At 39.4% G+C, this 25687-nt stretch overlaps 1 protein-coding gene across 1 annotated transcript in view; it reads right to left on the bottom strand.

The window, feature by feature from the left end:
- Positions 1 to 25687, bottom strand: part of LOC311083805 (5-hydroxytryptamine receptor 3A-like) — a 67356-nt gene that overhangs the window by 17868 nt on the left and 23801 nt on the right. Inside the window, exons 5-7 of the mRNA XM_084115548.1 lie at positions 24983 to 25155; positions 23452 to 23630; positions 7337 to 7547 (exon numbers count right to left, since the gene is read on the bottom strand). Coding sequence (XP_083971674.1) covers positions 7337 to 7547; positions 23452 to 23630; positions 24983 to 25155 — 563 coding nt within the window. The remainder of the gene's footprint in view (positions 1 to 7336; positions 7548 to 23451; positions 23631 to 24982; positions 25156 to 25687) is intronic.

Below are 25687 nucleotides of genomic sequence, written 5' to 3'. Positions count from 1 at the left end.
TTAAATGTGGACTTCGACATGAGTGTCATGTTATAGTCACAGCTGTATTGTTTTTAAGTCTTTAATACTGCAGTTTATGAAGGTTTTACTGATGTCCTTGCAGTCTCCATGCACTTATGCAGCATGCATGTATGTATGTATGTATGTATGTGCCTGTATTTTTGTATATTTGTATTTATGTTTGTTTCTTGTAGTGGGGATTTTCACTATGGGGAGTAAATGTGTAAATTACCTAGATAACTCAGTATGTTGGGTAGGTTAAAGAAAAACTACAACTCCCACCATTGGACTACAACTCTCCTACCTGGCTTTCACAGGTGTGGTAATCACTGTTGATTGTCCTGATGTGTTTGAACACAGTTAAGTTGATTGCTACTTTTATTGTTTGTATGTCCTGAGGATGGTCGTTTGACCGAAAGCTTGGTGATTAAATTTGCTTAAAGGATTTAAGTGTGCAGACAGTTTATTTTTTGAGATCTTCAGTCTTGTTTGTCTGGCACCTTGGTGATCGTGAGTGCGGTGTAACTCCTTCAAAACACTACAGTTTCTAAAAGAGCAAATTTGCGAGGCGTTTTTGCACATGCCTCAGTCTTCATGCACCTCGTGGGGATGCCATCTGCACGTGCCCGATGGGCACACAGAGTGCGCCACGTGCCTGGTAGCCGGCCTGCACTCTCTGCCGGAGTTTGCTCTCACTGCGAGAGTTTACCGATCTCGGCGCTGCGGACGCAGTTAGCTCTCTTTAAAGATGGCGACACCGCTCTCCCTGCTCTTCTTTTCCCCACACTACTTCAGCTGTGGAAGAAGAAGAACCGCAGCCAGTGGCAGCCCGAACACATGGAGTTAAGCAAACCCACGCCGGCCGCGTCCCTGTGTGCTTCGCTTTCTCCTTCACAGTCTCCTTCGCCAGTCCTGTTCACCCAGGCAGACCAGCGCCCCTCTCGTTGAGCGGCGGGTCTTGTTTCCTTTGACGGATCGGACAAAGAGTAGGACGACAGCCTCTCCATTGCTGTGTCTTAAGAAGAGTGGTCGGGCTCATTGGACCCTGCCCTCCTCTCAAAGTCTGGTGCTAGATCTACTGCTACAAGGACTAATTCAGACACTGAGTTGCTGCACATCCTCACTGCGGACATTTCAGACCTCAGGCTTGATTTGACATCGCCATCGTGCGTTTTCTGCTTCCGGTCAAGCGGCATCAGCCCTGCACACCAAGCTGTTTTTACAGCAACCCAAATAAAGCATATAAAGAGTATGTTTTAAGCACACAACACACAGGTTATCGGTCCCCCTTCACTAGGCCCCCTTGGTTTTTTTCACAGTGGATCTGAATGATGCCTACTTTCATATTCAGATAACGCCCCATTGCAGGCAATTCTTGAGATTCGCCTTCGAGGGGCAGGTTTATCAATATACGGTCCTACCGTTCGTTCTGTCCCTGGCACCCCCGTACATTTGCGAAGTGCATGGACACAGCGCTCTCTCCCCTGAGACTACAGGGAGTGCGCGTGCTGAACTATCTCGACGATTGGCTCATTATGGCCCAGTCGAAGACCGAATTCTTGGTACACAGATCCTTGCTCCTCAGCCATTTTGAATGTCTGGGCTCAGGATCAAGTTTCCCAAGAGCAAACTGTTACTCAGCCAGAATGTAACCTTTCTGGGCACAGTTATCAACTCTACACTAATGAGCACAGGTCACATCAGAGCGCGCTCTCTCTATCCAATAGCTGATAGCCTCCTTCAGGGTAGGTGTGCGGGGTAAGTTTCAGAGGCTTCTCGGTCTCATGGCCGCGGCATATTCAGTACTCCGCCTATAATTACTGCATATGCGCCCTCTTCAGCACTGGCTTAAGCGCCGTGGGCCAACCCATGCGTGGCGATCAGGTCGCCTGCACATAATGGTGAACCACAGCTGTTTACGAGCCCTGGTTCCCTGGAAAGACCGAGACTGTTACCAGTCGGGCGTGACCATGAGTGTGACCTCCAGGAGGAAGGTGATTTTCACAGACACCTCCAACCTAGGTTGGGGGGCGCTGCACAAGGGCAAGCCTGTCTCCGGCCTCTGGTCTCTGGAGCCCGGAGAAGAGCTTACATATCAACTGCCTGGAAATGAAAGGAGTTTGTTTAGCCCTGAAGGTGTTTCTGCCTGACCTCAGAGGACACCACGTCTTGGTCCGCATGCACAACATGTCAGTGGTGTCCAGAGATGGCAAAAGTATTCACTTCTCGTACTCAAGTAGAAGTACAGATACTTGTGTTAAAAAATACTCTGGTAAAAGTAGAAGTACTGATTTAACTTCTTTACTCAAGTAAAAGTAACAAAGTACAGGCTTGGAAATTTACTCAAAGTATAAAAGTAAAAGTAGCCTTGCGAATGACAACCATTTTTTAACCAAAGCTACCTTCACCACACAAATGTTACTAGTGTGCAAGCTGAGAAACTTAAGTGGATATGGAAAAAAAGGTTCTTTAAATGCCATTGCCTACATTTTAAATGGATGTCTGCCAATAGGCCTAAAACATCACATAGCCTATATGATTATTGTGACAGAGACTGGGACTCCAGGTTAATACGATTCTGACTGAGTAGCAAGATATGAATTCAATTGTGATTCTGTGAGAATATGAATCTGTCGAGTTGCCTTAGTGGTGCATCCAGTGCAACGTATATTCCATAGACTGTAAAAAAATATGGACGTAGTGTCCGTGACGTCACCCGTAGGTTTCTGAAGCCTAAAGTGGGCGGAGCCGGCCGTCGCCATCTTGGCCTTGCGTCTCTCCCGGATTACAGAAAATGGGCAAAGAGGCAAAGTGAGTGGAGCTGAGGAGCCTGGCTATCTGAAATCACCTAGCTCGACGTGATCACGTTAGTTCAGGCTGGGGAGGTAATGCTATAGCTAACGTTATATGCAACTGACAGTACCTGCGACTGCACAGGGCCTCGCGCTAAAGTGACAGTTGATGATGTAAAGCCAATTAAAAGTTCCTATTTTTGCCCTTCGAAATATTATAATAGTTAAAAGACATGGCTACAAGTGAGACTGTGTATTGTGATTCTGTACTATTCTGCTAGTTGAAAATGTATAATGCAGTATCTTAATATTACTGAGAGAGTGTGTGTGACAGTGATTTATGTGCATAACGTTACATGTCAGTCACTCTTTAGTCTATGGTCTGTCAGCGCGGCATCGCTCGTCAAGTTCGTAGAAAGCTTATTCAGTCCATTTTAAATTCTGATTTTGGCCGCCTCTCAAATGGGTTAACGTAAACCATAGATATATTGCCTATGAAGTTCAAGTAAATGCGCTCGAAAATCCGCGCTCATTCAAGGATGTGCATTTATTGCATGAACGGAGAAAGCGCAGACGCCTGCAGGATTTCATCTGACGGTACATAAGCATATTATAATCTATCTGTTCCGTGAGAGCAGAACGAACGAGCCTTTATTGACGTTTTTAAATCTGCAAACTCCAAAAAGCAACGAAATTGTCAGACTAATTGTCATTAGTGCATGTTCACAGAGGAAAACAACTGAAATACAGCGCTGGTTGTTCTCTCGAACGATACTCGACGACAACAACAGAATCCTAACCAGTGGGCGAAGTAATGGGTGTATTAAATTGTATGAAATAATCCAGAAAAAAAGCACAAAACACTGCAGAGATGGCAAGTTCAGCAGCTAACATTTGCTGAGGCCCACATGGCAACATTGTTTCGGCCCAAATCCGGCCCACATCTGGCACTTGTGGAATGCGGATCTGGCCCACATGCAGCGTGGAATGATGGCACTTGACTGGACCGCTCCTGTTTGCCAGATCTGGGCCACAAGCAGGCCATAGCAATGCCACATGTCAGCCAAGAGCAAAGAAATAAACCAGAACTGGACCTTATCTGAGCCACAAAGTCTGTGTATATTAAATATAGAGTCATCTCATCCTTAATAAGCCTGTTAACAAGCAGAATCACAGAAGGAAATAAGAGAACAGAAAAAGAGACGAGCAGAAACACAAGAACTACAACTGACTACAGACACAGCCTTAGATGAAATCAACTGAAGAGAAAAGAAGACATTAAATCTGTGAAGATCTCAGCAGAGGAGGATTAAACAACTCCACAAACAGCATTACCAGCTTCACTTATTACTAACCAGACTGACTTTATTTCTGTCAGACTTCTACAAAAGTTTTATTGAGTTGGTTGGTGCAATTGTGATGCAATTATTAATAACTGTGATGTAATTTTTGCATCACAATAAGTGTATTGTGATTGTCAAAACATTTTAGTAACTAAACTGAATTTTATTAGGTTTAGGGGCCGTTTACACCTGGCCACTTCATGCGTTTTCTCAGATCGGATAGCTATCCGATCGTGAAAAGACCAGGTGTAAATGCCCTCCGAAACGCATTCGAGATAGATTTGAATCCGATCGCTCAAACCACTTCAGGAGGAGGTCTGAGACGCATTCCAGATGAAACTGGACAAGTGTAAATGCATCTGGTTGTTGAAACCACATATGTAAATTGTGCTCCTCCCAAAAATGCTAAAAAAAATAAGAGAGTGAAAAACGTGTGAGGGCGTGCCGTGAAGGCTATATGTAATGTTATGGCCGGATATGATGATGCTACTGGAACACGCACCACCGCAGATGAGAAACTGAGCATATTCATTAAGCCAACGAGCAAACTATCGCAAATCAAAGTGAAAGTAAGTCGCAGACGCTTAACACACAATCCTCATCATTAATAGTAGAGAAACGAAATGATCTTCCAGGGCTGTTGCCGCTCTCTCTTATTGCGGTCTTTGATTTTAAAATTTTAGCTGATGATCAATAAAATGCAGCTCATATCTGTTGCTTTCGGTGACGTGCACTCCGTTAATCTGCATATAGCGACGGGAATTGAAGATCGGATTTAAATCCGTTTCGCAAAAACACATTTATGTGACCAGGTGTAAATGGAACCGTTTTGATAAATCAGATAGCTATCCGATCTGAGAAAACGTATGAAGTGGCCAGGTGTAAACAGCCCCTAGTGACAACATGTTACAATGTTTACATGGTTCAATTTCTGGTAGGCTAAGCTACGCTTTTTTATTATTTCAGTTCAATTCAATTATTATGATTTGATTTAATATTGACTCATTTGGATAAATATTAGGTAGGCTACACAATATAGGCATTAATTTTTCTCAAGAAAAAAACAACTCACCTAATGCTGTAAACATACAGAGAGCCCTATCAGCTGGCAGAATTATTTAAGGTTAAAAATAACACAAATTAAATATAATGCGTTTTTTATTATAATAACAACTTTATTTAATGATACAAGTAAAAATATAATAAACATGCAATATAGTACACATATTTAGCAAAATACTCTCTATAGCTCTTTTTTTCTAGCCAACTAATGTGCTAGGCTATAGCCTATTATGGTCATTAAATGGTTTTTCTGAGGTAAATGTTAGGCTATGTGACATAATTGTTCTCCAACTGTTTTATTGACCCCTTTGATTGATGGGTCGATATTATGAATGAGGAATATACATTTCGGTAAGTTGTACTGTATCTTTCAGCAGTGTTCATTCGTGTTTAACGGTAAATTTACTATCAGCTAGAGATGATCGGTTCACGTGCGCTAGGGATCTGTCGTGTCACATTTACAAGCGCCAAAACGGTATTTATTGTCTGAATTTCGTAATAAAAGTGACAGAATCTGAGAGCAGAGATTTTTTTATATCATAACTAACCTGCTCTGTCTAGTCTGTCGGTCTCCGTGTCCTCTTTGCTTCGCGATTTTTCTGTGCGTGAGAAAATGGATGTTTGGCGTGAGAGCGTGTGAAAAGTGTCAATTGCGTGTGTCTCACGGTGAATGCGTGAGAGTTGGCAGCTATGTAGCAGCTAGTAACTTACGGTACATCCGATAAGGTGCTTAGCATTCGTTCAAATTCGTAGCATGCGCTGTTGCTTGTTGCGCTTCATTGGTTGTCTTGCAATGTGCCTGCTTAGATGCTGTCGAATCAAAACAATGTGGGACTACAGTGATTGGATGTCGTGCAGGCAGCGCGCGTGCTCTCTGCATGCATACAGATGGTGCACATTTTTTCACAGATGCAGATAAACTGAGAGCGGCGCGGCCGTGTGAACATTTTTTCCCCAGTTTTCATGGGAAGTAGCAAGTCTTCTCGAGTCAAAAGGCGCAAGTCCAAGTGAAGTCACGAGTCATTGATGGTAAAGTCCAAGTCGAGTTGCATATCTTTGTACATTTTGTCGAGTCGAGTCTGAAGTCATCAAATTCACGACTCGAGTCTGACTCGAGTCCAAGTCACATGATTCGAGTCCACACCTCTGCTATCTCGAGACAACACTCCCCCAGGCGAGTGGTCTCTCAACCCACAGATGGTCTGTATGATATGGAGTGTATTCGGCAGGGCAGAGGTCGACCTCTTTGCCTCGAAGAGCTACACTCACTGCGCAACATTCTTTTCGAAGAACAGGGACGAACTGGCCCATCCTTGGCCCAGTCGCCCTCTATATGCATTCCTGCCCGTCTCTATTATACCTCAGGTCATCAAACAGATCAGAGAAAGCAGATGCTCAGTCCTCCTAATAGCCCCCTCTGAAAAACTCAAGTGTGGTTTCCAGAGCTGGCTCAGATGATGGACACGGTCCCCTGGCCTGTGCCAGTGAGGAAGGATCTCCTCACACAGGCAAACGGGACGATATGGCACCCTCGACTCGTGGGCCCTCCATGTATGGCCCCTCAACGGATATCCAGAGACCTCCCCGAGAGGGTCTTGAATACTATCACCGAGGCTAGAGCACCATCTACTAGACACCTTTACGCCCTAAAGTGGTCAGTGTTATTATACGTTATTGAGTACGTTATTGTTACTGTTATTTTATTAAACACCTAATATTTATAATATTTATATCTACTACGAAGAGCTGTGCAAGTGATAAGATTTGCTGCTTTCCGTGTGTTTCTCTGTGAAAATGAACTGGAGACTTGTGTTTTCCGCATCCCGTGTAAAACTGTCTTCATGTCGAAAGAACTCACTGAACTAATAATTAAATAAAGAACTGGAAGTGAGGATGAGGTTTATCTTGTTCTCTGTTTCCCTCTGCTGGACAGGAGGCATCAACTTTAATTTGATTTGAGGAGGATTTGCAACTGTTCTGCCTTAAATCCTTAAATTCTCAACTATACTTAATTTTAAGGGAATACTGTAGGTTTAAATCCTTTTGTTTGATTGTTGTGACTTCATTTGAGATTCAAATACTGAATTGTATTCTTAAAAATTAAGTAATATTAAATAATCAGGTAAATTTTAGACTCACCAATCAGAGGGATGTCTTTCCCTGTAGAGGGCAGTGTGTTGTTAAGAACCAGCAGCATCACAGAAACAGACAGCAGTAAAGTCACTTTAAAGCTCAGCTTTTCTGCTGCACTTGAGTCAACAAAAAAGGAGATCAAATCCAGCACAAGGAAGAAAAATACTGGTATTATAATGTTGATGACATACAGTAGAGGTCTCCTTTTAATGGTGATCTGCAATGGAGAGAGAGAGAGAGAGAGAGAGAGAGAGAGAGAGAGAGAGAGAGAGAGAGAGAGAGAGAGAGAGAGAGAGAGAGAGAGAGAGAGAGAGAGAGAGAGAGAGAGAGAGAGAGAGAGATTAGCATTAGCATCACAATGGACTTAAACAATAAGAGAAATATAAATTAAATACATTAATTAAATAGGGGTGCACCATGTACCAGTTTAAAAGAAAAACCAGCTGGGGCTCTTACAAGTAATAATTGAGTAAGATAAATTTCTAATCATCCCAGCCAGCAGAGCCATGTGGGGCCCAAATGGGTTTGACCTGGGCTATCTAACTGGGACCCAGCCAGTTTTGCCCCCAGTTTCTATGTAGGCCCCACAAGGGTTTGCCCAGATGAAATGAACACTGCTTAGTGTGCACACTACAGGCTGTTTAATGTAACACTTAATCAGTGTTGGAGGTAATGCGATAATTAAGTGATTGAATAATGATTGTGCATTATTGATGAACACCTGCTGTTAACAAGCAGAATCACTGAAGGAAAGAGAAACACAAGAACTACTTCCAGCCACAACCTTGGATGAAATCAACTGAAGATAAAATACATTAAATCTCTCAAGATCTGATGAAACAACTCCACAAACAGCATTACCAGCTTCACATATTACTAACCAGACTGACTTTATTTCTGTCAGACATCTACAGAAGTTCTTATTAAGAACTAGAAAAATGCATTTCCAGAGGAACTGCAAAGTGTGCTTGCTCGGGTGCGGTTCACTAACGTTAGCAGGTAGTGGATAAGGGTGCGTTGAAGTTTGCTTGATGTGAGAATTTCAACAATAGTACTTTTTTCAAGATTGTGCAAAAAGGTGAAAAGTTATGTGCATTAAGAGACATGTCTGCAATGTAGACTAGTGCCAATGGCATTGTTTATGTGGCTTGGTTGTTGGTTTTGAAATAATTGGTTATGAATATACAGCAGAGAGTGGGAGTGTTTTGGGTGATGAAATAGTATTGAAAAGAAGTTGACAGTCTTAATTTACTGTATCCAACAAGCAAATACAAAACTCACCCAGCTGTTCTGTGGTTGAGTGTTCCCTTTGATTAGGAACAAATTTACTCAAATTAAGGTCAACCGTAATTAGCGATGCTTTGATTGCTGCTGTAAAGATGGTTGTCATCACCTACACAGAAACGCTGATTTTTATAGCCTACCGTCAGTCCTCATATTGTAATTAAATGAAGAACGCTATCAGTTTTACTATTAGCTTACTCTAGCGATGCAATCGCAACAACATGGATAACGCTGTTTGGCCTTGCCTAACTTTATATGACATATGCGCCATATGCTAGAGTTACACATCCCGCTGCCATTTCAGGGCTTGAGTTTCGGTGCGGGAATGTGGGGATTGCACATAATTTAAACCATTCCCGCAAGGTTAGCTTTTATAGTGTGAGAAATTCCCGCACAAATATATTCGCTTCATCTCAGAACAAATGATTAAAAAATAAATTCACAGATGCGAGAAAAAAAGATGTCAAAATGTCTTTTATTTTCGAATTTAATTCCTCAATCAGCGCTGGACCATCATTTTCTGTCTTCCGCTGAGCCCTGGCTGTAGACAGATCATATGTTTCACGCTGTCAATGCAGTGGTCTGCGTTGCTGATCTTATTCACACTATTGAGTGTAGGTGCAGCATTCTAACATTGAGTCATAATGAGCTGTTTGTGAAGAAATTATCCGCTTCCAAATTATGTCATTTTAATCACAAAATTGAAACATTAAAAAACAATTTGCTCTTTATGGTGTGCGAGTGATAGAGCGCGGCAGCAACGAACCAACTGATCAGCTTGCAGCGTAACAACATTGAATGCTCGGCCGAACAGCTGACAGGGTTTCTGCAGGCATTAAATTTAATGCCTTTTTAATGCCATTTTTTTATTTTTTAATGCCATACACGACCCATGACTAACCACGGATATTATGTATGTATGTATGTATGTATGTATGTATATATATATATATATATATATATATATATATATATATATATATATATATATATATATATATAACTTGATTAATCGCACGTTTTTTACGCAATTAAAACACTTACATTTGTTTAGGTTTATATATTTTATAATGTAATCATTTCACAGTTAATCTACAAATGAATGTAGAGACAACATAAAGGCCAGTCTCACTGATACTAATACAGCTATTGATATCTGGATAAAAATGATTTCTCCCCCCTAATTTTAAACATCCAACATTACAGTGTAATTAAAAGCTATCAAGTTTTTAACATTAGGCTTCAAAAAAAAATATGACAACTTTTAATTTAAGTGAACTTAACAAACAATCCTCACATAAACCTATAATAAATGTCATATTTACCTTTGGCCTTCCTGTCTAACATACATTATCAAACAGTCTGCACAGCATAAATTATAGATTAAATATAGACTACTGATTATTAAAGCTACAAGAGTTCTTTAGTCAATAGCAGTGAGTAATTTTCTCTGGTGCCTTTGTTCTGTGATTAACTTAAAGGTGCATTGCGCAACTTTTCATGTTAAAAATACCCGTTTTCTAACCCATACATGCTTAAACAATTGCCTGATGGGCTGAATGAGCCCTTCTCTGATCACTGCGATTGTCTCTATAATCCTGTACAGTAAAATAAACAAGAGGGATTCGGGTCGGAATTTGAGACTGGGCGTGACGTCATGCGCGTTCACGGCACGCTCACCTGGCTATGCCTGGCAGGTTTGTGTATTCGCCGCCATTCTCCGTAGAAGATGGATTCTAAGAGACCGGCTTGTAGTTCATTTCAAACACCAACGCAAACTCCACGTAAGATAAAAAAAAATAAAACTTTTGTCCGTGAGCGTGCACACCTCTGGTTGCAGTTTCGCTTGCCGCCAGAGGGGGCATAGTTCTGCAAAAACTCAGAGACTTGCGCAATGCACCTTTAACTGACAGAAAGCTTTATTGGCTGTTGTCCCTTTAAGAGCAGCTGCTGACAGAAACACGGATCTAACACGCGCCTTATTCTCTCACAACTCTTTGCGTTCATTAAAGACTTTATTTCACTAATTTAAGACTGCTCTTATTTTATGAGGATATTCACAAAACAGACATTTTGGCAAAATTGTGTGTTATTGATCGTTGCGCGAAAGAGGACCGTTTTCTGGTGCGCAGTCTGTGCGCACGATCTGGCGCGCGTCTTTCTCTCTCTCTGTGTGTGTGTGTGTGTTACATAGACAGGACATTCGCAGGCAGCGCGTTTAAAAGCATTTACATGAATAAGAGCGGGATCATATAATGTAACGCTACCCAAGGGATGACGAAAATTAACGAATGCTGCGTTTGTGTTAAATATTTTAACGCGTTAAACTGGACAAAAATAATCTCATGCGTTAACGCGTTAAAAAACGCAAAGTGAGCTTCAACAGCGGATGTCGAGCTGATGAGGGAACGTTACTACACATAGTTAATTGCTGTCTGCCTTTTACCGTCGACCTGTGGCTGTCAGACTGCATATGAGATTTTACGCCATTGATTCCCATTGTAGCTACCCAATTTAAATACCTTTTTACAAACGCTGCAAAATCCTTCTTTATTCTGACCACCAGCCATGTTCTAAATTGTTTGTCTTCCATGCACTTTCCCAGTTTTCTGGTCTAGTTTTATTCCTGTTGTTCCTGCTGTCCAAAATTACTCGCACCACCTCCGCAATTTGCTCCGGCCGGAGGCAATCACCAAACTGTTTCCGCGTGTTTTTAATCACACTAACGTAGCCTACATATTTTGCGACGACAGCAAATAAAAATTATTAATCATGAAGACTATTCAAATAAATGGATAATATAACATTTTCTTCAAAACCATAAAAAAAATGTAATGCCTGTAGGATTACAATTTAATGCTTTTTAATGCCATTTAAGGCATTAATTATCGCAAAATCCATTTAATGACTTTTAATGCTTTTTAATGCCCCGCGGAAACCCTGGCTGATCATAGCTGTACAGGGCGCCTTATTATTTTCCATCTCCATAAATATATCTAGTAGTAAAGCTAATGCAAGGGCTAGAAATCAATTAAATCTTTTGCTGATACTTCCTTGTCATCATGGAGATCGGAGTTCATGGTTGCATAGCAACGACAGACGCCACGGGACAGCAAGCGCTTGTGGAAAGGAGAGAGTGGCGCGCTCGCGCTTTCCACTTGTTTTTACACATCTAGAGAGACGTTGTTGATTGTTTGAGCATGTGACTGCACGTTTCTCCTTGTTTTCTATTGTTATGCGCAGCATATTTCCCGCGCGCACAAACACAGCCACAGACAATGAATTGTTCGGTTAGCGAAGAAGACCAAATGTATGATGCATAGGCTAATAATCTTTAGATCCCCCTCATGTGACCCATGTAAGTGGTGGAATTCCCTCCCAGTTTAAAAAACGAAATTCAGGCCCTGCATTTATTAAGACAAACCTAGTAAAAACTAGTGCAGTCTATTCACTGACTTGGCAGCTCTGTGAAATGTAATACAACAGTGCCACCTACTGTCTAAATGCATTAACATTAAAAGTGTGAGGTGAAACACTTTTGCATAAGTAAATGTTTTTGTCAATTAGCCTGAAATAAAAAAAAAATGTAAAAAATTCAGATCTTGTACATCCTCACATTGGAGTCTCGAGTTAATGTACAAAGTTTGGTTTCGATACGTGACAGCGTTCCTGAAATATGAACTACTTCCTGTTTTGGCGACTACGCCGCCGATTTCGTTTGGCTGTGACGGGCAAACGCTTCCGAAAATCAAAAATCCTTCTAGTAACTTTTATGAGGCTTGGTCCAAGGATCATGCACGTCCAGTTTCGTGAAGTTCGGACTAAATTTGTGACCTGTGAAAATTTAGTTTCGCTTTCTGTTCAATCCAGTGTGGCGGACGAACGACATGGACTCGTGATGTCATCTTCGCGAGCAACTTACACCGGTACTGACCGTACGTTTTAAAGTTGGAACGGTGTCTCTGTCTCAAAGGGCCTAGGCGCAGGAGCTGGACAAAATTTTTCTCCCGGAAATAATAATAATAACTAGAAAAGTGCATTTCCGGAGGAACTGCAAAGTGTGCTTGCTCGGGTGCAGTGCACTAACGTTAGCAGGTAGTGGATAGATGCGAGATGCGAGAAAAAATGTGAGAATGCGAGAAAAAAGATGTCAAACTGTCTTTTATTTTCTAATTTAATTCCTCAATCAGTGCTGGACCGGCATTTTCTGTCTTCCGCTGAGCCCTGGCCGTGGTGTGCGAGTGATAGAGCGCGGCAGCAACAAACCATCAGCTTGCAGCGTAAATGCTCGGCCGAACAGCTGATCATAGCTGTACAGGGCGCCTTATTATTTTCCATCTCCATAAATATATCTAGTAGTAAAACTAATGCAAGGGCTAGAAATCTAAGCTTTTGCTGATACTTCCTTAGCTGTGTCTGAAACCGCTCACTCGTTCACTAATCCCTACATAGTGAATGGCAGTTGAGTGCACTACATCAGCAAAGAATTCGGACGCTGACATAATTATCACGCGCCAGAGAGCTCAGACAATTTGTCATAAACATTACCTACCCATCTTTAATATTTCCTTTTTTTGGCTGTATGAATTGTATGTAACAATTGTATGTATGTATTTTTCACGTTTATTGCGTTATTTGAATAAAAAAAAAAAAGATAATAAAAACACTTGCTTTGTCATATTTATTTACTTTTTACATTTATATGTGAAAATAAAAGAGAACAAAACACTACACAACACATTTGTTTTGCTCAAATATAGATATAATGGTATATATAAATAAATAACCAGGCGTCTGGTCTTATAAATTATTGTTTTCTAACTCGCGTGCACCGTTGCCATGGTGACATTTTTGTTTATTTTTCATTCGTGCTCTATCGCCTTATCGTGTTGGATTGTGGGAAATAGTGTCTCAGCAAGTGTACATCGTATGCGTTTATATACTGTCTATGATCGTATGTACACTCGAATTCAGAGAGGATTGTGGATAAAAGTAGTGAAGAATGTAGGGAATGATGTCGTTCACTCAGAATTCGGACACCACTACAAAATGGCCGACACCCTAAATAGTGCACTATATAGTGGATAGGGAGCGATTTCAGTCACAGCTCTTGTCATCATGGAGAGCGCAGTTAATGGTTGCATAGCACCGACAGACGCCACAGGAGAACAAGCGCTTGTGGAAAGGAGACAGCGGCGCGCTCGCGCTTTCCACTTGTTTTTACACATCTAATGTGCGTTCCATTCGACAGGGTCCATATGCAGTGTTCACTGCTCCCCTACTCCCTGAGCACAGTATATCAGTTGAAGTGGACTTCACTGACAATAACCGCTCATTTGAAACGCCCAGCAAATGTCATCAAAGAAAGTCAACGACGGAGTCGCGCAGATTATGATATAACAAATATATATAGGACTACATTCATATTTTAATTTTTATTATTATATTATATATTTACAATTATATTGCACTATTTTACAACTACCTAAAATAAAATCACTTTACTTCACAAACTAGCTAAGCTGGCTGCATTCACTGAGGTAAATTATAATCATCAAAAATAGTATATGTAATATTCACAACAATAACCGTTAAAAATACTGTCATTTGTATAACAATGGCGAAATGTATTACTTACACACATACGTAAACTCCTCCATCGTTAGACCGTTCTGACTGGTGATGACGTGGTGCGCGAAATGACAGTTGGGTGATCATCGCTCTCCACTTCCTGTGAAGTGATGTATCGATGTTCCCTTATTCCCTAGGCCGTGCCCTTCGAACTGAACATGTTCGCTCCCTTCGGATTAGACTCTAACTTAAAATGGCGGAAAACCCTGTGAAGTCCACTTCGCAGTCCACAACGCACCTCTAGAGCGACGTTGTTGATTGTTTGAGCATGTGACTGCGCGTTTCTCCTTGTTTTCTATTGTTATGCGCAGCATATTTCCCGTGCGCACAAACACAGCCACAGACAATGAATTGTTTGTTCGGTTATCGAAGAAGAGCATGATGTATTTTGTATAAAGTTTTTTTTTTTATTATTTATTAACTGCTTTGAGGATTGGAAATGCACAATTCATGCATACAAATCTGTATATATTAATAAATGAAGATGATTAAAATAGACCAATGCAAAAAACGAAATTCATGCCTGCATTTATTAAGACAAACCTGGTAAAAACGAATGCAGTCTATAAACTGACTTGGCTGCTCTGTGAAATGTAATACAACAGTGCCACCTACTGTCTAAATGCATTAACATTAAAAGGTGAAACTCTTGCATAGACATAGGTAAATATGTTTGTCTATTAGCCTGAAATAAAAAAAAAATAACAAAAATTCAGATCTTGTGCTTCCTCACATTGGAGTCCCGAGTTCATGTATAAAGTTTGGTTTCGATACGTGACAGAGTTCCTGAGATATGGACGACTTCCTGTTTGGCGACTACGCCGCTGATTTCGTTTGGCTGTGACGGGCAAACGCTTCCAAAAATCAAAAATCCTTCTAGTAACTTTTGTGAGGCTTGGTCCAAGGATCATGTACGTCTAGTTTCGTGAAGTTCGGACTAAATTTGTGACCTGTGAAAATTTAGTTTCGCTTTCTGTTCAATCCAGTGTGGCGGACAAACGACATGGACTCGTGATGTCATCTTCGCGAGCAACTTAAACCGGTACTGACCGGACGTTTTAAAGTTGGAACGGTGTCTCTGTCTCAAAGGGCCTAGGCGCAGGAGCTGACCAAATAGCTGGGGGGGGGGTTTGCCAAATTATGTAAAATTTTGGATTTTTTTTTTATTTTTTTTATCTTGTACATCCTCACATTGGAGTCTTGAGTTAATGTACAAAGTTTGGTTTCGATACATGATAGAGTTCCTGAAATATGAACTACTTCCTGTTTTGGCGACTACGCCGCAGATTTCGTTTGGCTGTGACGGGCAAACGCTTCCGAAAATCAAAAATCCTTCTAGTAACTTTTGTGAGGCTTGGTCCAAGGATCATGTACGTCTAGTTTCGTGAAGTTCGGACTAAATTTGTGACCTGTGAAACTTTAGTTTCGCTTTCTGTTCAATCCACTGTGGCGGACAAACGACATGGACTCGTGATGTCATCTTCGCGAGCAACTTAAACCGGTACTGACCGGACGTTTTAAAGTTGGAACGGTGTCTCTGTCTCAAAGGGCCTAGGCGCAGGAGCTGACCAAATAGCTGGGGGGGGGGGGGGGTTGCCAAATTATGTAAAATTTTGGATTTTTTTTTTATTTTTTTTATCTTGTACATCCTCACATTGGAGTCTTGAGTTAATGTACAAAGTTTGGTTTCGATACATGATAGAGTTCCTGAAATATGAACTACTTCCTGTTTTGGCGACTACGCCGCAGATTTCGTTTGGCTGCACAGCAAAAACTCCAGTGTTAAATTAACACTCCTGGGAGTGTATATGAGTCCACACTCAAGAGTGTAAAGTGTTAAAATATGAGTGTTAAATTAACACTCAAGAGTGTTAAGTTAATGAGCTAATTAAGTGATTAGTTTAGTGATGATTGATCATTATTGAAGACACCTGATGTTAACAAGCAGAATCACTGAAGGCGAAAAATCTCAAATTGTAAGTCGCCATTATGGTGATCAGTGTTTGCTTTAGTTGGGCTCTTGATCCTTATATGTTTACTTTAATTTTGCTTCTCTGCTGTTATTGATTTATAACAGTCAGATGAACAAAGAGACAGTGTGATCTGATGGTGTTGGTTATGTTGTGACATAATCATGTTGTGATCCAAAAAACAAAACTTATTGAGATTTTTATTGAGGTTTAACTTGTTAAAGCAGCTCTGTGAATCTACAGCATATGATTTTCAATATTTGTCACATAATCCAAAATAGTTAATAAACATTTTTCTGATCAAAAGACCTTCAAATGAATTTATTTAGAAACACAGACATCAATAATCAGCCTGTGAATCTCAACAATGGTGACAATAATAAAGCATGTTGCAGTGGCTGCCACCAATCACAACTCATTAATGGCTCCCATCATGCATTGCGGTATGAATAAATTATGATCTGAATTGTCTATGTAATTTACTTTTCCTAATTGAATATTCTGCTCGTCACCATTGTTGAGATGCATAGACTGAATCTTGACGCCTGTGTGTGCCTAAAAGAAAGTTGTTTTTTTTCAAAACAACTTAAGAAATCCTTTGTATTATATCTAAAATTCTGGATATTTATGCAGAATCACAGTTATTCTGTGATCAACAACATAAATCTACGTCAGAAATAAGGATCCTCATGAGTTCAGTGATCAAGTTCAAATGATGATTGTCATAATATAACCAACACCATCAGATCACTTTTTTACTTAGTTCTTCTGGCAGTTATAACTCAGATACAACAGCCAAACAACATCTAAAGGTCAAGAGCCCAACTAAAGCAAACACCCATCGCGATAATGGTGGCTTACAATTTGAGATTTTCTCCTTCAGCGATTCTGCTTGTTAACATCAGGTGTCTTCAATAATGATCAATCATCACTCAATTAATCACTTAATTATCTAATTAACTTTAACACTCTTGAGTGTTAATTTAACACTCATATTTTAACACTTTACACTCTTGAGTGTGGACTCATATACACTCCCAGGAGTGTTAATTTAACACTGGAGTTTTTGCTGTGTGTGACGGGCAAACGCTTCCGAAAATCAAAAATCCTTCTAGTAACTTTTGTGAGGCTTGGTCCAAGGATCATGTACGTCTAGTTTCGTGAAGTTCGGACTAAATTTGTGACCTGTGAAACTTTAGTTTCGCTTTCTGTTCAATCCACTGTGGCGGACAAACGACATGGACTCGTGATGTCATCTTCGCGAGCAACTTAATCCGGCACTGACCGTACGTTTTAAAGTTGGAACGGTGTCTCTGTCTCAAAGGGCCTAGGCGCAGGAGCTGGCCAAAATTTTTCTCCCGGGAATAATAATAATAATAATAATAAGAAAACTTAAGAAGAACAGTAAGTGTGCTGCTTTCAGCAAGCACACTTAACTAGAAAAATGCATTTCCGGAAGAACTGCAAAGTGTGCTTGCTCGGGTGCAGTGCACTAACGTTAGCAGGTAGTGGATAGATGCGAGATGCGAGAAAAAATGCGAGAATGCGAGAAAAAAGATGTAAAACTGTCTTTATTTTTTTATTTAATTCCTCAATCAGCGCTGGACCGGCCTTTTCTGTCTTCCGCTGAGCCCTGGCTGTAGACAGATCATATGTTTTACCCTGTCAATGCAGTGGTCTGCGTTGCGCTGATCTTATTCACACTATCGACTCGAGTGTACACAGCAAAAACTCCAGTGTTAAATTAACACTCCTGGGAGTGTATATGAGTCCACACTCAAGAGTGTAAAGTGTTAAAATATGAGTGTTAAATTAACACTCAAGAGTGTTAAAGTTAATGAGCTAATTAAGTGATTAATTTAGTGATGATTGAGCATTATTGAAGACACCTGATGTTAACAAGCAGAATCACTGAAGGAGAAAATCACAAATTGTAAGTTACCATTATGGCGATGGGTGTTTGCTTTGGTTGGGCTCTTGACCCTTATATGTTTACTTTAATTTTTGCTTGTCTGCTGTTATTGATTTATAACAGTCAGATGAACAAAGAAAAAATGTGATCTGATGTTGTTGGTTATGTTTTGACATAATCATGTTGAGATCCGAAAAACAAAACTTACTGAGATAGTTTGGTTAAAGGTGTCAATTACAGCAGCTCTGTGATTCTACAGCATATGATTTTCAGTATTTTTCATATAATGCAAAATATTTAATAAACATTGTTCTGATTAAAATACTATCAAAATAATTTATTTAGAAACACAGACATCAATAATCAGCCTGTGAATCTCAACAATGGTGACAATAATAAAGCATGTTGCAGTGGCTGCCACCAATCACAACTCATTAATGGCTCCCATCATGCATTGCGGTATGAATAAATTATGATCTGAATTGTCTATGTAATTTACTTTTCCTAACTGAATATTCTGCTCCTCACCATTGTTGAGATGCATAGTCTGAATCTTGATGTCTGTGTGTGCCTAAAAGAAAGACTTTTTTTTTTTTTCAAAACAACTTTTAAGAAATCCTTTGTATTGTATCTAAAATTCTGGGTATTTATGCAGAATCACAGTTATGCTGTATAACCAACAACAGAAATCTACGTCAGAAATAAGGATCTTAATGAGTTCAGTGACAAAGTTCAAATGATTATTGTCATAATATAACCAACACCATCAAATCACTTTTTTTCTTTGTTCATCTGGCAGTTATAACTCAGATACAACAGCCAAACAAAATTTAAAGTAAACATATAAGGGTCAAGAGCCCAACTAAAGCAAACACAAATCGCCATAATGGTAACTTACAATTTGAGATTTTCTCCTTCAGTGATTCTGCTTGTTAACATCAGGTGTCTTCAATAATGCTCAATCATCACTCAATTAATCACTTAATTATCTCATTAACTTCAACACTCTTGAGTGTTAATTTAACACTCATATTTTAACACTTTACACTCTTGAGTGTGGACTCATATACACTCCCAGGAGTGTTAATTTAACACTGGAGTTTTTGCTGTGTAGGTGCAGCATTCTAACATTGAGTCATAATGAGCTGTTTGTGAAGAAATTATCCGCTTCCAAATTATGTCATTTTAATCACGAAATTGAAACATTAAAAAACAATTTGCTCTTTATGGTGTGCGCGTGATAGAGCGCGGCAGCAACGAACCATCAGCTCGCAGCGTAAGAACATTGAATGCTCGGCCCAACAGCTGATCATAGCTGTACAGGGCGCCTTATTATTTTCCATCTCCATAAATATATCTAGTAGTAAAGCTAATGCAAGGGCTAGAAATCTATTAATCTTTTGCTGATACTTCCTTAGCTGTGTCTGAAACCGCTCACTCGTTCACTAATCCCGTATAGTGAATGGCAGTTGAGTGCACTACATCAGCAAAGAATTCGGACGCTGACATAATTATCACGCGCCAGAGAGCTCAGACAATTTGTCATAAACATTACCTACCCATCTTTAATATTTCCTTTTTTTGGCTGTATGAATTGTATGTAACAATTGTACGTATGTATTTTTCACGTTTATTGCGTTATTTGATTAAAAAAAAGATAATAAAAACACTTGCTTGTCATATTTATTTACTTTTTACATTTATATGTGAAAATAAAAGAGAACAAAACACTACACAACACATTTGTTTATTCAAATATAGATATAACGGTATATATAAATAAATAACCAGGCGTCTTTCTTTCTTTCTTTGGTTATGGTGGATTGCAACCAGCTTAAAGGTGCATACCGCCACCTACTGTACAGGAGTGTGTAACATCATGTCTCTGTACCTTAAATTCTACTTATTAATCCGGTATTTTTAAGAAATGTAAATAATGCCTCTCTAGTGTTCCTTATCCCTTCTCTCTCACCTTCTGTTCCCAGTATCCCCATCAAATTCCACTCTCTTCCTGCCTCCTGAACCCTACCCTGAAGTACCCGCCTTTCTAATTTGTGCAATGCACAGTGCAAACCAGGCGTCTGGTCTTATAAATGATTGTTTTCTAACTCGCATGCACCGTTGCCATGGTGACATTTTTGTTTATTTTTCATTCGCGCTCTATCGCCTTATTGTGTTGGATTGTGGGAAATAGTGTCTCAGCAAGTGTACATCGTATGTACACTCGAATTCAGAGAGGATTGGGTAAAAGTAGTGAAGAATGGAGGGAATGATGTCGTTCACTCAGAATTCGGACACCTCTACAATGGCCGACACCCTAAATAGTGCACTATATAGTGGATAGGGAGCGATTTCAGACACAGCTCTTGTCATCTTGGAGAGTGCAGTTCATGGTTGCATAGCAACGACAGACGCCACAGGAGAACAAGCGCTTGTGGAAAGGAGACAGTGGCGCGCTCGCGCTTTTCACTTGTTTTTACACATCTAATGTGCGTTCCATTCGACAGGGTCCATATGCAGTGTTCACTGCTCCCCTACTCCCTGAGCACAGTATATCAGTTGAAGTGGACTTCACTGACAATAACCGCTCATTTGAAACGCCCTGCAAATGTCATCAAAGAAAGTCAACGACGGGGTCGCGCAGATTATGATATAACATAAATATATATAGGACTACATCATTTTTATTATTATATTATATATTTACAATTATATTGCACTATTTTACAACTACCTAAAATAAAATCACTTTACTTCACAAACTAGCTAAGCTGGCTGCATTCACTGAGGTAAATTATAATCATCAAAAATAGTATGTAATATTCACAACAATAACCGTTAAAAATACTGTCATTTGTATAACAATGGCGAAATGTATGAATACTTACACACATACGTAAACTCCTCCATCGTTAGTTATGACGTTCTGACTGGTGATGACGTGGTGCGCGAAATGACAGTTGGGTGATCATGGCTCTCCACTTCCTGTGAAGTGATGTATTGATGTTCCCTTATTCCCTATGCCGTGCGCAGTGCCCTTCGAACTAAACATGTTCGCTCACTTCGGATTAGAATCTAACTTAAGATGGCGGAAAACCCTGTGAAGTCCACTTCGCAGTCCACTTACGGTCAAATGGAACGCACCTGTTGATTGTTTGAGAATTTGACTGCGCGTTTCTCCTTGTTTTCTATTGTTATGCGCAGCATATTTCCCGTGCGCACAAACACAGCCACAGACAATGAATTGTTTGTTCGGTTAGAGAAGAAGAGCATGATGTATTTTGTATAAAGGTTTTTTTTTTTTCTTTGTTATTAACTGCTTTGAGAACTGGAAATGCACAATTCATGCATACAAATCTGTATATATTAATAAATACAGATGATTAAATTAGACCAATGCAAAAAACGAAATTCATGCCTGCATTTATTAAGACAAACCTAGTAAAAACGAATGCAGTCTATACACTGACTTGGCTGCTCTGTGAAATGTAATACAACAGTGCCACCTACTGTCTAAATGCATTAACATTAAAAGTGTGAGGTGAACTCTTGCATAGACATAGGTAAATGGGTTTGTCTATTAGCCTGAAATAAAACATTTAAAAAAAAAATTCAGATCTTGTGCTTCCTCACATTGGAGTCCCGAGTTCATGTATAAAGTTTGGTTTCGATACGTGACAACAGAGTTCCTGAGATATGGACGACTTCCTGTTTGGCGACTACGCCGCAGATTTCGTTTGGCTGTGACGGGCAAACGCTTCCGAAAATCAAAAATCCTTCTAGTAACTTTTGTGAGGCTTGGTCCAAGGATCATGTACGTCTAGTTTCGTGAAGTTCGGACCAAATTTGTGACCTGTGAAACTTTAGTTTAGCTTTCTGTTCAATCCAATATTGCGGACAAACGACATGGACTCGTGATGTCATCTTCGCGAGCAACTTACAGCGGTACTGACCGGACGTTTTAAAGTTGGAACGGTGTCTCTGTCTCAAAGGGCCTAAGCGCAGGAGCTGGCCAAATAGCTGGGGGGGTTTGCCAAATAATGTAAAATTTTGTAATTTTTAAAAAAAAAATTTATCTTGTACATCCTCACATTGGAGTCTTGAGTTAATGTACAAAGTTTGGTTTCGATACGTGACAGCGTTCCTGAAATATGAACTACTTCCTGTTTTGGCGACTACGCCGCTGATTTCGTTTGGCTGTGACGAGCAAACGCTTCCGAAAATCAAAAATCCTTCTAGTAACTTTTGTGAGGCTTGGTCCAAGGATCATGCACGTCCAGTTTCGTGAAGTTCGGACCAAATTTGTGACCTGTGAAACTTTAGTTTCGCTTTCTGTTCAATCCACTATGGCGGACAAACGACATGGACTCGTGATGTCATCTTCGCGAGCAACTTAAACCGGTACTGACCGGACGTTTTAAAGTTGGAACGGTGTCTCTGTCTCAAAGGGCCTAGGCGCAGGAGCTGGCCAAAATTTTTCTCCCGGGAATAATAATAATAATAATAAGAAGAAGAAAACTTAAGAAGAACTATAAGTGTGCTGCTTTCAGCAAGCACACTTAATAAGAAAACTTAAGAAGAACAGTAAGTGTGCTGCTTTCAGCAAGCACACTTAATAATAATAAGAAAACTTAAGAAGAACAATAAGTGTGCTGCTTTCAGCAAGCACACTTAATAATAAGAAGAAGAAAACTTAAGAAGAACAATAAGTGTGCTGCTTTCAGCAAGCACACTTAATAATTAACAGAGGTTGACGCAAGACACTTGCGTCGTGCCTGGCACCGCATTGCGCCGGGTGTATGTTTTCATTGTGATTTGTTTTGCACTTCTCTGCCACTGTGAAAAGTGAATATCCTTAGAATCTTTTTTTAATCAATATGAATGCTTTATTCCAAACAAATTTAACTGAATACTGAAAAATTATTCAGGGTCTATAAGTAAATAAATTAATTCTGATAGACATACACACATCTCCCTTCACATTCACAGCTTCCATGCAACATCTGTTCAACCTCTGGCGTGAGAACCATATTATTAAAGAATATACTCTCTTGAGCAACACCTACATAGAATTTATATGTTGACTTTGAACATTATACTACAGATAAAAATAATGTATACTATATTATAGTATGATTTCACACTTTAGTGTATAATTGAAAACAAACAAAAAAACAAATAAATCGATACTTGAAGAAGATAATAATAATTAAATTTATTACACACATTTTTCACAAACTCATGAACTAGTTGTTTTTGTTTTATAAAATAATTGTATTTATATATTCAATATTGGTTTACATTCCATATCCAGTGTGCCGTACCTTATAGATCAGCTGATGCATTTTACGCCATCCAAGATCATCATCAGTGAATTGATAACTGTTAGTTATATCGATGAGATCCCACTCTCCCTGGCTCTGAAACATCTCTTTCGACTTGTTAATAGTATGATCTTTATCAAAAAATGCATTAGACAAGGTATGCATTGAAATCTCCGGTACTGTGAAAACAGGCATAAATATTTTATTATTTTATATTTTAATATAAGTCGAATAGACCATGCAGCAAAATCCTGCTCAGTGTTCATATAATCCACACACTCAGAGTGTTGTAAGTAACACTGAAGCAGTGTTAAAGTTAATGAGATAATTAAGTGATTGAGTGATGATTGAGCATTATTGAAGACACCTGATGTAAACAAACAGAATCACTGAAGGAGAAAATCACAAATTTACACTACATCCTTATGCATCGCTTTCTGCCATGACTTTTTCGCGCTTTTCCCAAATAACAGAAGTGGGGGTGGGGGTGGGGGTGGGGGTGGGGGTGTTTGTTACGAGGTCATGGTGCTAAAGACCCCAGGTTGATTTTACTCCAAACCATCCCTTTACCTTGAATCACTAAACTCATTTAGAAGCCTGATATCTGAGTTAAGCTTATTTCATTGAATATATTATATTTCAATGGAATTCTTCAAGTTGTTCTGAATTCAACTTTTTTTATCTACTTTAATTAGACACACAGACATCAATAATCAGCCTGTGAATCTCAACAATGATGACAATTATAAAGCATGTTGCAGTGCATTCTGGGTACCAATCAAAACTCATTCATGAGTGAATAAATAATGAGGTTCATTTTCTTGTTAATTTCCTTTATTTTACTATTTTATTTCGTTTCTACTGGTTTTATGTGACTTTTTAGTCGCTTGTTTTCTAATGGTCAGAGTTGATCTGTTTATCTGAATATGCTGTTTATCACCATTGCTGAGATTCATACACTGAATCATGATGTCAGTGTGTGCATGAATGAATGTTGTTTTTTCTTTTTTTTTTTTATTATCATCATCATCATCATCATCATCATTCTTAATAAAATCCTTTGGATTATGCTGGAAATGTTAAAATTATTGTACTGTACAAGGCCAGTGCTACTATGATCAATAAAGTAAACCTAACTCAAGAGATCAGGCTCTAAATGAGTTCAGTGATTCAGGTCAAAAAATGATTATGTTAAAACATAACCAACACCATCAGATCACATTTTCTATTTGTTCATCTGAGCAGTTATAACTCAGTTACTAAAAACTAAATCTAAAAGCCAAACTAAATCTAAAGTTAAAAAACTAAGGGTCAATTTTTCTCCTTCAGTGATTCTGCTTGTTAACATCAGGTGTCTTCAATAATGTTAAATAATCACTCAATTAATCACTTAATTATCTCATTAACTTTAACACTGGTTCAGTGTTACTTATAACACTCTGAGAGTGGATTATATAAACACTGAGCAGTGTTAATTTAACACTGGAGATTTTGCTGTGCATGTTATCTTTTGTTTGTTTGTCAGATGTACCTGAATACACTGTAGACTGAAGTGTAATATTGCAGCTTTGGGTGTCGAAGGGAAATCTGTAGAGATCCATCTTACAGGCCGTGGTCAGAGATAAAACATCAGATGAGAGCGTATAGCCGAAAGAGAGCAACAGCACATATGGAGACTCCTTTGTTCCAAACTCTGTCTTGATGCTAAATGGATAAAATATAAATTAGCACTGATTATTAAAGACATGATGATTGGAGAAAGCAATTATTCAAATCAAATGTAAATGCAAAAGTAATTCCCACATAGCAACATTGTTTCGGCCCAGATCCGGCCCACATCTGGCACACATGGAAAGATGATCTGGCCCACATGCAGCGTGGAATGATGGACCCTGTGTGTTTAAACACATTAACTTCTGTGCACAAAGTATTTTCAAAATTGTTCAAATTGCTGTTGGATCTCAAACTTTAGAATCTCAGGACAACAAAATGAGACATAAAGCTTAGAGTAAAAGATTTAGACTCCTAATGACATCAGTGACATCAGGTCACTACATGCTGATAACGTCGTCGTCATCATCAATACATATTGTGAGCAGATAATGTTTTCTCTTGCAGTAACACGTGCTTTATAAACACAATGTTGGAACAGTCAGAGAAAAACTATCATCAAAAAATTAAAAAGGGTCAAAAGCCCAACTAAAGCAAACACTGACCACCATAATGGTAAGAAAGC

Source organism: Abramis brama (genome assembly GCF_963993115.1).
Source record: "Abramis brama genome assembly, chromosome: 1".
Classification (NCBI taxonomy): Eukaryota; Metazoa; Chordata; class Actinopteri; order Cypriniformes; family Leuciscidae; genus Abramis; species Abramis brama.
The sequence above is the reverse complement of the archived record's forward strand: the minus strand, read 5'-3'. Positions and strand labels throughout refer to the sequence as shown.